Source organism: Papio anubis, chromosome 8 (genome assembly GCF_008728515.1).
Source record: "Papio anubis isolate 15944 chromosome 8, Panubis1.0, whole genome shotgun sequence".
NCBI lineage: Eukaryota > Metazoa > Chordata > Mammalia > Primates > Cercopithecidae > Papio > Papio anubis.
This window is the reverse complement of record NC_044983.1, coordinates 20,489,582-20,506,179: the sequence shown is the minus strand read 5'-3', so window position 1 is coordinate 20,506,179 and position 16,598 is coordinate 20,489,582. Positions and strand designations below refer to the sequence as shown.

The window sequence follows — 16,598 nt, the reverse complement described above, 5'->3', positions numbered from 1 at the left end:
AGAGAAAGACTCCATCTCAAAACAACAACTGGCCGGGCCCGGTGGCTCAAGCCTGTAATCCCAGCACTTTGGGAGGCCGAGACGGGCGGATCACGAGGTCAGGAGATCGAGACCATCCTGGCTAACACGGTGAAACCCCGTCTCTACTAAAAAGTACAAAAAACTAGCCGGGCGAGGTGGTGGGCGCCTGTAGTACCAGCTACTCGGGAGGCTGAGGCAGGAGAATGGCGTAAACCCGGGAGGCAGAGCTTGCAGTGAGCTGAGATCCGGCCACTGCACTCCAGCCTGAGAGACAGAGAGAGACTCCGTCTCAACAACAACAACAAAACAAGATTTTCCTGAAATTAAAGGAAAAACAGAATCTGAAGACTGAAATAATGCACTGTATTCTGCCAATGTTCAACATTGAAACATTACAGTGTTTTTTAGGCATCTAGAAGAAACTCTTCTTCCCCCCAGAAAGGGTTACTATAAAAATTGAGGCTGGGCACAGTGGTTCACGCCTGTAATCCCCGCATTTTGGGAGGCCAAGGGAAGCAGATAACATGGTCAGGAGATGAAGACCATCCTGGCCAACATGGTGAAACCCATCTCTATTAAAAAAAAAACAAAACAAAAAAAACTAGCCAGGTGTGGTGGCGTACACCTGTAGTCCCAGCTACTCAGGAGGCTGAGGCAGGGGAATCACTTGAACCTGGGAGGCAAAGGTTGCAGTGAGCCAAGATCGCGTTACTGACTCCAGGCTGGTGACAGAGCAAAACTGTCTCAAAAAAAAAAAAGAAAAAAAAAAAAGAAAATTGAGAAACATACTAAAACTTCTTTTAAACAGGAAAAAATCCAACTGCCTTCTTCTTTCCCATAGCACCATTCAGTGTCAGAAGAGAATGCAAGAATGCCAGAAAGTCTCCACAATTCGGAGCAAAAGAAACTATGAGCCAAGAATATTATCCCCAGCCAACACATCGCACAATTAGGTAAAAACAATAGGCAGAAATTCTTGGGCATAAAAGAACTCAGAAAATATAGTCCCCTTCCTGGGGGGAAATATGACTTAACAATGAAATGCATGTAATTAATACAGAAATGGAAATACGGAGAGCTCAGGAATGCAGAAAGCATGGTAACAGGACTGATGGTGAGCATTAATACCCTTCCGATAAGAAATAATAAAATATCATTACAAGGCTGCGCATGGTGGTTCACACCTGTAATCCCAGCACTTTTGGGAGGCTGAGGCAGGTGGATCATGAGGTCAAGAGATAGAGACAATCCTGACCAACATGGTGAAACCCCGTTTCTACTAAAACTACAAAAATTAGCTGGGCATGGTGGTGCATGCCTGTAGTCCCAGCTGCTCGGGAGGCTGAGGCAGGAAAATCGCTTGAACCTGGGAGATGAAGGTTGCAGTGAGCTGAGATTGCGCCACTACACTTCAGCCTGGCGACAGAGCGAGACTCTGTCTCAAAAAACAAACAAACAAACAAACAAAAACCCTTCAGGTAAGAAATAATAAAAAATCATTACAGGGCTGGGGGTGGTGGCCCACGTCTGTAATCCCAGCACTATGGGAGGCCAAGGCAGGTAGACTGCTTGAGCTCAGGAGTACAAGACCAGCCTAGGCAACATGGTGAAACCCCGTCCCTACAAAAAATGCAAAAATTAGCCAGGTGTGGTGATGCACGCCTGTAATCCCAGCTACTAAGGAGCCCTGAGGTGGGAAGTCTGCTTGAGCCCAGGAGTTTAAGGCTGCAATGAACTATGGCTGTGCCACTGCACTCTAGCCTGGGCGACAGAGAAAAGATCTTGTCTCAAAAAATCATCAAAATAACATAAATCAATTAAAAAAAATACATTGGGCTACAGAAACTGCCAAATGTTTTACAAATGCTTGATTAATACACCCTGGATATTCATGGTCAAACTAACAATGATACAGTCATCTGTGTAAGTCCCAGTTTACGAAATCAGAAAACCAATCATCTGCCAGCTTGGCCATCAAGTGAATACTGCCCTACAGGCTTTTCTGGGGGTAGAAAGAGCTTTGAGAAAAACCATTCAGCCCATGGCCCTCTCCACTCACCCAAGGAACATCATGTGAGAAGCCACTCTCCCCTCAGACAAGCTGACCTAGGCTGACACCTTCACTCAAGCAAATAGCAAATCTCACAGTTGGAAACCAACCCTGGTTTGGCCCTGCCCAGGGGATAATTGGCCCATTCTCCCCCTGCTTCCTCTTGCCCTCCCACCTACTACTCTCCTCCATACCCTAAAAGGATGCATTCTCCTCTTCCAGCTCCTGCTCCCAGGACCTTCGCCTCAAGCCTTGGCACAGTTGAAGCCCACCCAGGGTGGGAAATTTCCAGACAGTGCAGGAGGGCAGCCAGCAGAGCCCACTCACTCTCCTTGTGAAACCTCGCGCTGCTGGGAGGGGCAGGATGGGAAAACTAAGAAAAATAATAATAAAAACTCTGGTGACCCAGAAGCAGGGAACAAAATTAGAACGTTGAGCCTGCTGTTCACCAACTAATATTTACTGAGCCCCCATTGTGTGTGCCAGCGCCTGTGGGAGGAGGTTATGAGGCAGAGACGGGTGGTCAGGGCCCCAGGCAGCCGGCACAGACAAACAGGGAATGGCTTATTTAGCCCCACGCTGAGCATGGAGTGAGTGTAATGACAGCCAGGCCCAGGCGCTGGAGCCAGGAGGAGGGAGGGAGGGAACACATTTGCCAGGCTTGCTCCAGCCCAGCTGGAGCTGGAGCAAAGGGGACTTCCCAAAGCAACTGAGTCAGATGGGCAGGGACCCGGGAAGAGCCCAGAGTGGCCAGCCGGTGTTTTCCCCACCCAAGGTCAGGGCCAGAGTCACCTCACTTCTCATCATTCACCCAACACTTCCCAGACAGTTGCAAAATTCTCCCTGTCATCCAAGTTCACTCCCGTTTGTCAGACCACGGGGCCAGGCATGTGGCTTAGGAAACGCGGTACTCACATCCATCACTTATGTCACCCCCATGAAGCAGAACTTCCCGGCTTGTTATTCAGGATCAGATAAATAAATAGAAAGTATGATCTAGTGGCCAAATCACTGGACGACACGACGTGCCACACGCCCTGGGTTCAACTTTGGGGCCTGCCAGGAACTTCCCAAGTGTGTCCGGCACAATTAAACTGTGAAAGCACTGAGCTCACAGAGGCACTCTGATCAAGACAGAGCTTAAAGGCTGCTTGGCACAGCACTGAGGCCAGCGCCTTCCTAGTTCCCTATCTTCTAGGTTCTTAGGACAACCCCTTTACTTAGTCCTGAATTCTGCTTCTGTTCAATTACTTCCCTATCGAGGAAGTCATCTTGGATCACTTTTCCAGCACTTTTCTCTGGCTACTATGGACTCCTCATTACCTTGTCTCCCAGGGAGCCTCCCCAGCTAGATTTGTATTCTTTGAAGATAACTTCCTGAAACGTATCCTTCCCTCCCGTTTCTTCTATGTCCTCCTCTCCTCCCTACCTGCAGCACAGTGCCTGGGACAGTGCTGGGCACATAATGGGCTAAAGGCAGAGAAGTTTTGCCTCCCTTCTAACTGAAGTCTGCCTGCATCGCCCCTGCAGCCTGATAAAGAATAGGGAGCTCTGGCCGGGCGCGGTGGCTCACACCTGTAATCCCAGCACTTTGGGAGGTCGAGGCAGGTGGATCACGAGGTCAGGAGTTCAAGACTACCCTGGCCAAAGTGGTGAAACCCTTTCTCTACTAAAAATACAAAAATTAGCGGGGCATGGTGGCGGGTACCTTTAATCCCAGCTACTCAGGAGGCTGTGGCAGAGAATTGCTTGAACCCGGGAGGCAGAAGTTGCAGTGAGCCGAGATCGCGCCACTGCACTCCACCCTGGGCAACAGAACAAGACTCTATCTCAGAAAAAAAAAAAAAAAAGAACAGGGAGCTCAGAACCATTTGCCAAAGACATTCTATCCTCCTGGGCCCACAGACCAACTTTAACCCAGATTATCTGAGGTCAGGTGTCAGGACCACCTATTAAGCACTTCTCTACACAACTCCCTGACCTTGAATTTCATTTATATTAATTGAACTAAAAGCTAGCTTATTACCTACTGGCTTTACAAACTCACTCCAAGAGTTTATCCATTCAACAAATACTCACTGCTTACCAATTGTGTGCCAGAAGTCAGGCTAGGTATTGCGGATGCAAAGGACCTAGCACCTACCCTTAACAAAGCAGAGAAAGCAAATAATTCAACAAGGAATCTAACCTGAATGATGATGACAAGGGCGATGTATAGATCAGGGTGCAGTTAGGTGGTTTCAGCAGAAAGGGATTTTGTACAGGATATTAAATGGCCTAGAGGGTCCTTCAAAGAGCAGAAGTAACAAGACTCCAGGCTGAGCTCCCAGGAGCTACCTATTTGCAAAGATCATGTTGCAGAGCTGGGACGCCATGGAGCTGCTGCTTGTGCTGCCACCAGGTAGCTATGGCACAAGAAGCCACCTGCTCCAGAACCACACCAGGAAAATGCATGTCCCAGGATCCACCCTCTGGAAGGTATCCAGGCTCTCCCTGCAAGACTGTTACATACTTAACACTGGTTCGAGGGCTGGATGTGGTGGCTCACCCCTGTAATCCCAGCAGTTTGAGAGGCTGAGGTGGGAGGATTGCTTGAACCCAGGAGTTTGAGGCTGCAATAAGCTATGATTGCACCACTGCATTCCAGCCTGCACAACAGAGCGAGACCCTGTCTGTTAAACCCCGTCACTACTAAAAGTACAAAAATTAGCCGGGCATGGTGGTGCATGCCTGTAGTCCCAGCTATTCGGGAGGTTGAGGCAGGAGATTCGCTTGAACCCAGGAGGCAGAGGTTGCAGCTGGCCAAGACTGCGCCACTGCACTCCAGCCTGGGCGACAGAGTGAGACTCTGTCTCAAAAAAAAAAAAAAAAAGTATACTCTACTGTCAAAAAGGAAGGAAACATGGAGTTGTTCCTTTGACCACATACATGGGAATCTACAAGGTGATACTGTAGACATTAGACCTCAAGGGAATGGGTACTGTTCAAAAAAGGAATAACCCACAAATGTTACCATGGCAAAACCAGAGGCGTCTGCAGTGTTCCCTACCATGCTGTCGGCATTGCCGTAAACAAACAAGGGCAAGATTCTGGCCAAGAGAATGAATGTGTGTAGTGAGCACAGTGAGCGCTCTAAGAGCCAAGACTGCTTCCTGGAACGCGTGCAGGAAAATGACCAGAAACACAAGGAAGCCCAAGAGAAAAGTGCCTGGGTGCAACGGAAGGGCCAGCCTGCCCCACCTGGAGGAGGGCACTGTGAAGACCAAGGGTAGAGGCCTGAGCTGCTGGAACCTCTTCCCTGGGAATTCACGACATTACAGGTGTAAAAACCAAAAGACCTCTGGACTGTAAAAAGAAAGCAAAGTAGTAAAATAAATACTAACAAATGCTAACTCCAAGTCTCTGGCAGCAATACACTGGGCAAAACGTGCCTCCAAGGGCCTCTCCCAAGAAGCCTGTGTACGCCCTACCTCTCAAAATGGGTGAAGTCCCCCTGAGCCCCCCACCTCACCACGCCGGGGAGGGGAGGTGGGCCCTTGGCAGACCTTTAGCCTTTGTGTTCCGCTTACATCTATCCGCTGGCCCATGACAAGCACCTGTGCAGCAGTTGCGAGGCATGCTTGGATGGGCAGCAAGTGTCCCCAGAAGCCAAGCTCCAGTGGCGACCCGACTGCTGGGCCTGCAGCCAAGACCACCTGCCCCCAGCCTACCCCACCTCCCTCGGGTCCTCCTGTACCACTACCTCCCCCTGACGACCTCCTAGCCCTCAAGCCCACTCAAGCCCGACTCCTCCTCAAAGACCCCGCCCATGCCAGTCTGCAGCTGAGATGCAGAGTCGTGTGTGGCCATTTCTCCAGGGAAGGGGTTCTCAAAGTGTGGTTGCTGGAACAGCAGCATCACTAACACCTGGGAACGTGCTGGAAGTGCAAACTCTTAGCACTCCCGCCACAACCCACTAAATCAGACACTCTGGGGTTGGACCAGCAACTTGGGTCTGACGAAGTGCTCAGGTGATCACGATGCACACTGAAGTCGGAGGGCCACCAGTCTCAGAGGCAGAGCCAGAGCTTTTTCATTCCATCTCCAGATCTCTTAACCAAAGCAGGTAAGAAGGGCTGCTGCTCAGCGCCGGCCCTTTCCCGCCCAGCCCCTGCGTCGTCACTGCTCGAGAGGGCACGACCAGGGCGCCAGCAGGAAAGGCAGGGGCTGCATCTTGGACTTTTGATTTCTCAGTAACTATAAATACTTACCAACAGATTAATAAAACAAGCCCCATTCTCATGAGAAAGAGGGTTACTGAAAGAAAGAAAGGAAAAGCCCATATTTCCAAATTGGGTGAGAAAGGTAGACGAGTGAATCATAATTCCTCCATTTTCCCTCGGGCTGTCCAAACCTCCCACACAGCACATTCTTCTGGCTCAAGGTCACTGGCAGCCACCAACCCATTACTGAAGTTAAGGCCTTCCCACATCCTCTGCTTTCTCCCTGTGGGGCTCACCACGAACCCAGAGCATCTCCCTTAGATTCCAGGCTCCTGAACAGAAAGAAACACTCCAGCCCCTGCTGTTCCCTCCTGGCCAGGCAGTCCCTCCCCTCCAGAACCTCCTGCCCCTACTTCATCACCGCCCCTCCCACCCAAAGCACAACCTCCCAATACTCCCCTCCCTCCAGCAAGGTACTATAGCCCTTTTGCCTGGGAGTCAGGGGTCTCTCCAACTGGGGTCCTGCCCACTGTCACCCTCACCTGCCACTGCTCTCTTGCCTGGGCCCTAGGCTGCATCTGAAATGTTCTACCCCTCCATTCCTGCATGTTTCTATCTCCACACCCCTCCCTGCCACAGGACTAGGAAGTCCCATTCATGTCAGTGGTTTGCACGCGCCCCATGCACTCTCTCCACGAGGTGTGAAGGGCCTGGACGAACAAAACAAGGCATACTGCAGGACAGAGCACCACCTCAGATCCACCCCAATCCTCCAGCACCAGTCCCATCCCCCAGCACCAGTTCCATCCCCATCCAGGGAACATTCTCACCTCCTGCTTAGTTTCAAGGTCATACGGTTCTAGAAGGACAGGCTTTATATTTTAGGTTGTTTCCTAAGAGTCCTGCGGGATTGGTAGGACCTTAATAAGCACCTGCTGCTTAAATGTGTACATGCACACACTCACCATGCAAACACATATATAAACAGACAGACACATCCTCAGCCCCGCGCCCAGACATGACACAACGGCTAAGATAAGGACTTCAATGCAGATGCATTATTTCCAGTCCAGAAGTCAAGGGCAGGAGCCTACAGGTGTCTTCTTCTTCTTCTTTATGTTTTTGAGAAGGAGTTTTGCTCTAGTTGCCCAGGCTGAAGTGCAATGGCATGATCTCAGCTCACTGCACCTCCGCCTCCCAGGTTCAAGTGATTCTCCTGCCTCAGCCTCCCAAGTAGCTGGGATTACAGGTATACGCCACCACACCCGGCTAAATTTTTTATTTTTAGTAGAGACGGTGTTTCTCCATGTTGGTCAAGCTGGTCTCAAACTCCTGACCTCAGGTGATCCGCCCACCTCGGCCTCCCAAAGTGCTGGGATTACAGGCCTGAGCCAAGGCGCATGGCTACAGATGTCTTCTTAAAGCTCCCTGTCAGAGATGCAAAGGAAGCAGGAGGAGCCTCACCCAGGACTCTGCAGAGAGGCTGCCTAGAGCACATGCACAGATGGGTTCCAGGACAGAGGCTTCTGGCTCATATCACACCCAGTTCTCGCTTAGGGCCAGACGATCCAACACCCGCTCATACAAGGCCTCCTATCCTCAGGTTTAAAAACCTCAAGGCCAGGCGTGGTGGCTCACGCCTATAATCCCAGCATTTTGGGAGGCCGAGGCGGGCGGATCACAAAGTCAGGAGATCGAGACCATGGTGAAACCCCGTCTCTACTAAAAATACAAAAAATTAGCCAGGTGCGGTGGCGGGCGCCTGTAGTCCCAGCTACTCAGGAGGCTGAGGCAGGAGAATGGCGTAAACCCGGGAGGTGGAGCTTGCAGTGAGCCGAGATCGCGCCACTGCAATCCAGCCTGGGTGACTGAGCGAGACTCTGTCTCAAAAAAATAAATAAATAAATAAATAAAAACTTCAAGGCAGTGGGGATGGTGGCACTTTCCAGATAATATGGCACGAAAGAAGTGACTTCCCTGACAACATAACCACTTATGTACTTCCACTTGCCCTTTCGCTCCTCCACGTCCTGCAAACTGCCTGCCCGCCTATTAACAAGGGATCAAAATTCTAACCAGACTTAAAGGCTTACCCTTTCCAGCTAACACCAACCCCAGGGAGCAACTGGATTACCACCAAGAAAGGGTTTCTGCTTTTAGCTTGCAACTCAGACAGGCTCCTGTCTGGGTGACTTTCAACCCCGAGGACGTCTTACGGCAGCCACTATTTGCAGTAACAAAAAATCAGGGCCGACCCAAAAGCCCATCAGCAAGAGAGTGGAGGAGTGAACTGCAACACGACTTTAACACCAACTGGACATGCCAAGTTTTTAGTAACTACTGGCTTTTTTTTTTTTTTTTTTTAGACAAGGTCTCACTCTGTTACCTAAGCTGGAGTGCAGTGGCATGATCACAGCTCACTGCAGCCTTGACCTCCCGGACCCAAGTGATCCTCCCGCCTCAGCCTCAAGAGCAGCTAGGACCAGATGTTCACACCACCATGACTGGCTAATTTTTTTTATTGTTTTGTAGAGACAAGGTCTCACCCTGTTGCCCAGCCTGGTCTTGAACTCCTTGGCTCAGAGATCCTCCCGCCCCAGCCTCCCCAAGTGCTGGGATCACAAAAGTGAGCCACCACAATCGGCCAACAATAGCCTTTTGAATGCTGCTCATTCTTCAAGGCTCCCTCCAGGAAAATTTGGAAGGACTCTCTGCATCTGAAGACACTGCACTGCAAACTCCCTGAGGACAAGAGCTCATGCAAGTCTTCCTTGCAAAGTGGATGGAGTACAAGGAATTTGAGTGGAGGAAATATTGAAATAAAATAAAAATCTCTTACCTGGGCTTCCAGCTTCCTCTCAGCACCTAGCTCTGTTCTGTCAGAGTCTCCCACTCCCCTCTTTTAAGTTTAACATATGCACATATCAAGTGCCCAAATCGTAAGTTTACAGCTTAATCAAAGATTCATCTGGGGTGGGCACGGTGGCTCACGCCTGTAATCCCAGCACTTTAGGAGGCCGAGGCCGGTGGATCACCTGAGGTCAGAAGTTCGAGACCAGCCTGCATAACATGGCGAAACCCCGTCTCTACTAAAAATACAAAAATTAGCCGAGTGTGGTGGCACATGCCTGTAATCCCAGCTACTTGGGAGGCTGAGGCAGGAGAATCCCTTGAACCCGGGAGGCGGAGGTTGCAGTGAGCCGAGATCGTGCCATTGCACTCCAGCCTAGGCAACAGAGCAAAACTCCATTTCAAAAAAAAAAAAAAAAAGTCATCCTTCTAAAGTACAAATTGGACTGGTAGGCGCGACATTACTTGCAATCCCAGCACTTTTGGGGAGGCTGAGGCAGGACACCTCCGAGGTCAGGAGGCTGGGGACCAGCCTGGCCAACGTGATAGTGAAACCCCATCTTCTGCTCACAAAATACAAAATTAGCCAGGCATAGTGGCTTACCACCTAGTCCCAGCTACTTCGGGAGCTAAGGCAGGAGAATCGCGATAGAGACAGAGGTTGGGAACAGTCGAGATTGGATTGCCACCGCACTCCAGCCTGGTGAGAATGAGACTGTCTCTCAAAAAGGTTAGTCGGACGCAGGAATTAAGCTGGGATCCAGCATCTTTGGGAAGCCGAGACGGGCGGATCACTTATGTCAGGAGATCGAGACCCCATCCTTGGCTAACACAGTGAAATCCTGTCTCTACTAAAAATACAAAAAAAAAAAAAAACCAGTCAAGGTGGTGGGCCTGTAGTCCCAGCTACTCAGGAGGCTGAGACAGGAGAATCGTGATAAACCCAGGAGGAGCTTGCAGTGAGCTGAGATCCGCCACTGCACTCCAGCCCGGCGACAGAGCTTGTGACCCGTCTCAAAAAAATAAAATAAAATAAAGTATAAATTGATCACATCACTTTCCTTGCTTCAATCCCTCCAATGTCTTCCCAGTATATGAAGAATAAAATCTTTTTTATTCTAATTTCTTTTTTAACTTTTTTCAAGATGGGGGTCTCACTATGTTGCCCAGGCTGCTCTTGAACTCCTGGCCTCAAACAATCCCCCTACCTCATCCTCCAAAAGTGCTAGGATTATGGGTGTGAGCCACCACACCCAGCCCACATGGAATAAAATCTAAACACCTCTTCCTGGTCTATAAACCACTGTGTCAACTGGCCTTTGCCCATCCTGCTGACCATAGAACTGGCTCATCTCACTCACTGGGCTGCAGTCACCCAAGCCCTTCTTCCTGTCCCTTTAACATATGAAGCTCATTCTGACCTCAGAGCCTTTGCACCTGCTGTTCCCTCTGCCTAGAATGCTCTTCCCCTAGATCTTCCTAACAGGTCTCAGTTCAAGTGTAACCTCTTCAATGTGGACAAAAAAGCCCACTCCCAGGCATTGAGAACCCTAATACCCTATTAGTCTTTTTTCATTATCCATCTCCTCCTAACTAGACTGTCCACTCCAGGAGGGCAGAGACTGGAGGGCCGGGTAGTACCTGGTGTCCATCCCCAAACAACACCCACTGAAAAGCATGTTATTTTCCCACTGCCCATTCATGAAGCGCCACACATTTCAGTTTTACTGTTCGTTGGTCTTTATGCTTGGGTGTACTACAGGCAACCTTGGGGAGAGGGCAGGGACCCCCTGTCTCCTGCAGTCGTTTCAGCAGAACAGAACTGAAGACCCTGGAGAGCCAGAGAAGCTGGCCTGGAATAGAGACGTAAAACATAAGGTGGAGTTTTTTGGTTTTTTTTTTTTTGGAGACAAGAGTCTCACTCTGTTGCCCAGGCTAGAATGCAGTGGCACGATCTCGGCTCACTGCAATCTCCGCCTCCTGGGTTCAAGCAATTCTCCTGCTCAGCCTCCCGAATAGCTGGGACTACAGGCACCTACTACCACGCTGGGCTAATTTTTGTATTTTTAGTAGAGACAGGGTTTCACCTTGTTGGTGAGGCTGGTCTCAAACTCCTGACCTCAGGTGATCCACCCGCCTCGGCCTCCCAAAGTGCTGGGATTACAGGTGTGAGCCACTGCGCCTGGCCAAGATTTTTTTTTTTTTTTTTTTTTGAGACAGTCTCACTCTGTTGCCCAGGCTAGAGTGCAGTGGTACAATCTCGGCTCACTGCAACCTCTGCCTCCCAGGTTCAAGAGATCCTTCCACCTCAGCCTGCCGAGTAGCTGAATTACAAGCGCCCACCACCACGCCTGGCTAATTTTTGTATTTTTTGTGGAGACAGGGTTTAGCCATGTTGGTCAGGCTGGTCTCGAACTCCTGACCTCAAGGGATCTGTCGACCTTGGCCTCTCAAAGTGCTGGGATTACAGGCATCAGCCACTGCGCCTGCCAGTGTTTTTTTTTTTGTTTTTGTTTTTTTTTCTAAACATAAAGTGAGGTGGGGCAGGGGACACAAAGGCAGGCAATGGGAGAGAGGCCCGGGCAGGCAGCCTCCCTTTCCACATCCCTGAGAAGGTCAACCAGCTGATAATTCCACCAAAAATAACATTCTCACTCTTCCCTGTGGCAGGGGAAGAAAAAGGAAAGTCCACAAGTACAGGCTGTTTCTAGAATTTCTCACTGGCTCATGGAAATTTTGAGTTTCCCTGCCATCACACACATCCTGAAACGCTGGGGGAGGGGGCCCAGTGCCATCAAAAGGGAGTGATGCCAGAGTCACCATGGCCACAGCCGGGAGCTGGCCAGCAGAGCCACTGCACACACCAGTTTACTCACGGCCAAGGCTTCTGCCGTGGGAGGCACCACAGAGTGTCCCGAGGAGCCGGGAACAGGAACTGAGACGTGGAATTTCTGTTCTGAGACCTGGCACTTGGTCAGCAGCCTGGGCCTGAGGGAGTGGGTGACTTTGTACTTTCTGCACCTTTCTGGGAAGGGAGATGGGAACGGCGTGGCTTGCTGCCCCTGGAAACCACCCAGGGACCTGGTATCCTGAGAACTTGCCCAGCCTATCAGATGGAAAATAGCCAGCGCTGGACAAACGGTCAGCATTGGAATTGGAATACAGATACACCAATCGGAGTCACATGGGCCTGGGATGACAGGGCACAGGATGCGCCCTCAGTGAGCAGGAGGAGAGAAGGGCGGAGGCAGGGAGGAATTCCAGGGCTCAAAGCCTTGTCCTCTCTGTTTCCTGGTAGGGAAAGCAGGGCCAGCCTCCCTGCAGGCCAGCGCGGCTAAACCTGGCCCCAGGCCTCAAGCACGCTGTGCTCTAAGAAAACAAGCGCCCAGTCCCTGGGGCCTGGCCGGGGCCCTCTGCTTCCAGGAAAGGACAGAGTGCAGACTGTTCAATCTTACAGGGCTCTCTCAAATAACAAGATACACACCCATATCCCACCCCACTTGCTTCCACACAAATACAACTTTTAGGGCTTCCAGTAAAATAAGTGAAACAATATAGCTGGTCCAGGTCTGCCCCGCTCCTGGTCCCTCCAGGACAGCAGCCCAGTAATCCCTGTGCGGGTGGGCGAGGCGCTTCTGGTGAGCTGGCTGCCTCCTCCTCTGCTCACTCCTTGTTCCCCAGCAGGGAGCAAAGAAAAGGATCAGAAGGGATCTTCCAAGAATGAAAGGAATCCTGAGATGCAGGGATAAAATTGGCTGGGAGGCAGTCCCTGGCCTCAGGGGTTGCAGTCAACAAGTATTTATTAGGAACTTACTGTATGATTTGCTGAAGCTACCATCCTGAGCAGAGGCAGTGGTCCTTTCTGGCTTACACCACAGCCAGCTTTCCACCAAAGCCAGCAGAAGACCTGCATGGACAAGGATCCCTATCCTCAGGCTAAAAGAAAAAACCACCGGCTGGGGGTGCGGTGGTTCACGCCTATAATCGTAACACTTCGGGAGGTCGACGCGGGTGGATGGCTTGAGCCCAGGAGTTTGAGACTAGCCTGGCCAACACAGTGAAACCCCGTCTCTACAAAAAAAAAAAAAAAAAAAAAAAAAATTGCCAGGCATGGTAGCACGCCTCTGTGGTTCCAACTACTGAGGAGGCTGAGGCAGGAGGATCCCTTCAGCCTGGGAGGCAGAGGCTATGGTAAGGTGAGACCACCACACTGCACTCTAACATCGGTGGCAGGGTAAGATTCTGTCTCAAAAAGGAACAAAACAAAACCCTCAAGGTTCTAAGTTTTATTCTTTTTTTTTTTTTTTTTTTAATAGAGTCAGGGTCTCACTTCTGTGGCACAGGCTGGAGTGCAGTGCCCTGATCATAGCTCCCTGCAGCCTTCAACTCCTGGGCTCAAGGGAACCTCCCACCTCACAGGTAGCTAGGACTATAGGCACATGCCACCAAGCCTGCTGGACTAATTTTTAACTTTTTTTGGTAGAGATGGGTCTTGCTGCATTGCCCGAGCTAGTCTCTAACTCCAAAACTCAAGCAATCCTCCCCAGCCTCATCTGTCCAAGAAGCTGGGACTACAGGCACGTACCACTCACTGTCCCTGATCAAGATTTAACTAGTTCCATACTCCCACTACCTGTGTATGAGTGCCTATTTCACAGGATTCTCACCAACACTGAGTATTAAATTATTCCATCTTTACAATTTGATAGGTTAAAAATTACTTAATTATTTTAATCTGCATTTCTTTGATTATCAAGGTTGACTTTTATATTTCTACTCCTTTTACAAATTGCCTGTTACTCTTCTTTGCCCGTTTTTTTTCGTTGTTTTTGAAACAGAGTCTCACCCTGTTGACCAGGATGGAGTGCAGTGGCATGATCTCAGCTCACTGCAACCTCCCCACCCGGGTTCATGTGATTCTCCTGCCTCAGCCTCCCAAGTAGCTGGGATCACAGGCCCGTGCCACCACGCCCGGCTAATTTTTGTATTTGTAATAGAGTCGGGGTTTCATCATGTTGGCCAGGCTGGTCTCAAACTCCTGACCTCAGGTGATCCACCCACTTCCACCTCCCAAAGTGCTGGGATTACAGACATAAGCCACTGCACCCAACCTTCTTTGCCCATTTTTGCTGATACGTTCATTTTTTTTATTGGTTTATTATATGGCAAAATATTAACCTTTTGTCACATGTTACAAATATTCTTCCTAATTAGTTGTTTGCCTTTTAATTTTGTTAACTGGCATTATTGACATAATTTTTAAAGAGGTAAAGGCAAATGTATCATACTTCTCCTTTTTAAAGTTTCTGCTTTTAGTAACATGCTTGGAAAATCCTCTCCTGCCCTGAAACTATAGGCAATACAACTGTATTTTCTTTTTTTTTTTTTTTTTTTTTTTGAGACGGAGTCTCGCTCTGTCGCCCGGGCTGGAGTGCAGTGGCGGGATCTCAGCTCACTGCAAGCTCCGCCTCCCGGGTTCACGCCATTCTCCTGCCTCAGCCTCCCGAGTAGCTGGGACTACAGGCGCCGCCACCACGCCCGGCTAAGTTTTTTTGAATTTTTAGTAGAGACGGGGTTTCACTGTGTTAGCCAGGATGGTCTCGATCTCCTGACCTCATGATCCGCCCGTCTCGGCCTCCCAAAGTGCTGGGATTACAGGCTTGAGCCACCGCACCCGGCCAACTGTATTTTCTTGCATTTAAAAAAATTTAGGGGTTGGGCGCTGTGGCTCAAGCCTGTAATCCCAACACTTTGGGAGGCCAAGGTCAGGAGATCGAGACCATCCTGGCCAACTTGGTGAAACCCCGTCTCTACTAAAAATACAAAACATTAGCTAGGTGTGGTGGTGGGCGCCTGTAGTCTCAGCTACTCGGGAGGCTGACACAGGAGAATGGCGTGAACCCGGGAGGCAGGAGCCCCACTGCACTCCAGCCTGGGGGACAGAGCGAGACTCTGTATAAAAAAAAAAATTAACGAGGCCGGGCATGGTGGCTCACTCCCGTAATTCCAGCACTTTGGGAGGCTAAAGGGGGTGGATTGCGTGAGCCCAGGAGTTTGAGACTAGTGTGGGAAACATGGCAAAACCCTGTCTCTACTAAAAATACAATAATTATCTGGGCATGGTGGTACATGCCTGTAGTCCCAGCTACTTGGAAGACTGAAGTGGAAGGATCACTTGAGCCCGGGAAGTCAAGGCTGCAGTGAGCCATTATGGAGCCACTGCACTCCAGCCTGGGCGACTGAGTGGGACCCTGTCTCGGGGTAAAAAAAACCAAACAAACCGGGAATGGAAGGCAAGGCTTACTGATAAGCTGGGCAGGTGGGAGGGTGCTCGGTGGCTGGACGGGGTGGGGTGGGGGGTGCTTTTTGCTCCCTTTTTGAAGCTCTTCACTTGGAGGTATGAAACAGATTCCAGTCTTGGACTGCATCTGTGCGTGGGTCCCTAACCCAGTGGCACCACTGAGGCCTCATCTTGGTCCTGAATCAGAACTTTCTAGGAGAGGCCCAGGCCACCTCGGGCTAGAGAGGTGCTGAAGGATCAGCCTCTCTCTAGCCCCAGGAACTGGCCTGACACTTCAAGACTGCTGGACCAAACACTGCTGTCCCTTCTAAGTACAAAACTCTGCAATTACTTCAGCTCTCTGACCTCAGTTTTCCCTCTTTGCCACAGAGCTACCACAATCTGTCCCCTGCCCATCCTACAGCGACAGTGTCACACTCAACCAGAGCTCTCTGTACAGAGGCAAGTTGCTGGTACAGTTATCCCTTGGCATCGGCAGGGGACTGGTTCCAAGACACCCCCTCCGCCCCCAGGATACCAAAATCTACAATTGCTCAAGTCCCTGATATAAAATAGCACAGTATTTGCATATAACCTACGCACTTCCTCCCTACAGACTTTAAACCATCTCTAGGTTACTTACAGTATCGAATACAATGTAAATGGCATGTAATAATTTTTATACTGTGTTTTTTTATTTGTACTCTTTTTAATCATTATATTGTCAGTTTTGTTTCTTTTTTTTTGAGATGGAGTCTCGCTCTGTCATCAGGCTGGAGTGCAGTGGCACAACCTTGGCTCACTGCAACCTCTACTTCCCAGGTTCAAGCGATTCTCCTGCCTCAGCCTCCTGAGCAGCTGGGATTATAGGCGCACGCCACCACGCCCAGCTAATTTTTGTATTTGCAGTAGAGATGGGGTTTCACCATGTTGGCCAGGATTGTCTCGATCTCTTGACCTTGTGATCTGCCCGCCTCAGCCTCCCAAAGTGCTGGGATCACAGGAGTAAGCCACCACGCCTGGCCAGTTTTGTTTCTTTTCTCAAATACTTTCCATCAGTGGTTGAATCCACGGAGACAGAGACTGCGAGCTGACTATACTGCAAAGTGTCTGGATCTTAAGGACACAGGGCCTCTAGCCCAGCCTTCTACCCACCTGGTTTTCAGATCTGTGTCACCATGAGGGGAGCAGATGG

The 16,598-nt window shown here is 50.1% G+C and overlaps 1 protein-coding gene across 3 annotated transcripts in view; it reads right to left on the bottom strand.

Annotated features, from left to right (window-relative positions):
- The window catches only part of SLC39A14 (solute carrier family 39 member 14), a 54,518-nt gene that overhangs the window by 25,455 nt on the left and 12,465 nt on the right, over positions 1–16,598 (bottom strand). Inside the window, exon 1 of one of the 3 annotated variants that reach the window (XM_021942111.2) lies at positions 2,266–3,675. The exons of 1 other annotated variant lie outside the window; for it this stretch is intronic. In XM_021942111.2, the coding sequence (XP_021797803.1) occupies positions 2,266–2,280 (15 nt within the window). In that variant the 5' untranslated portion in view covers positions 2,281–3,675. Of the gene's footprint in view, positions 1–2,265; positions 3,676–16,598 lie in introns of those variants that run through there. One more of the 3 variants, XM_009212672.4, reaches the window with a different exon arrangement.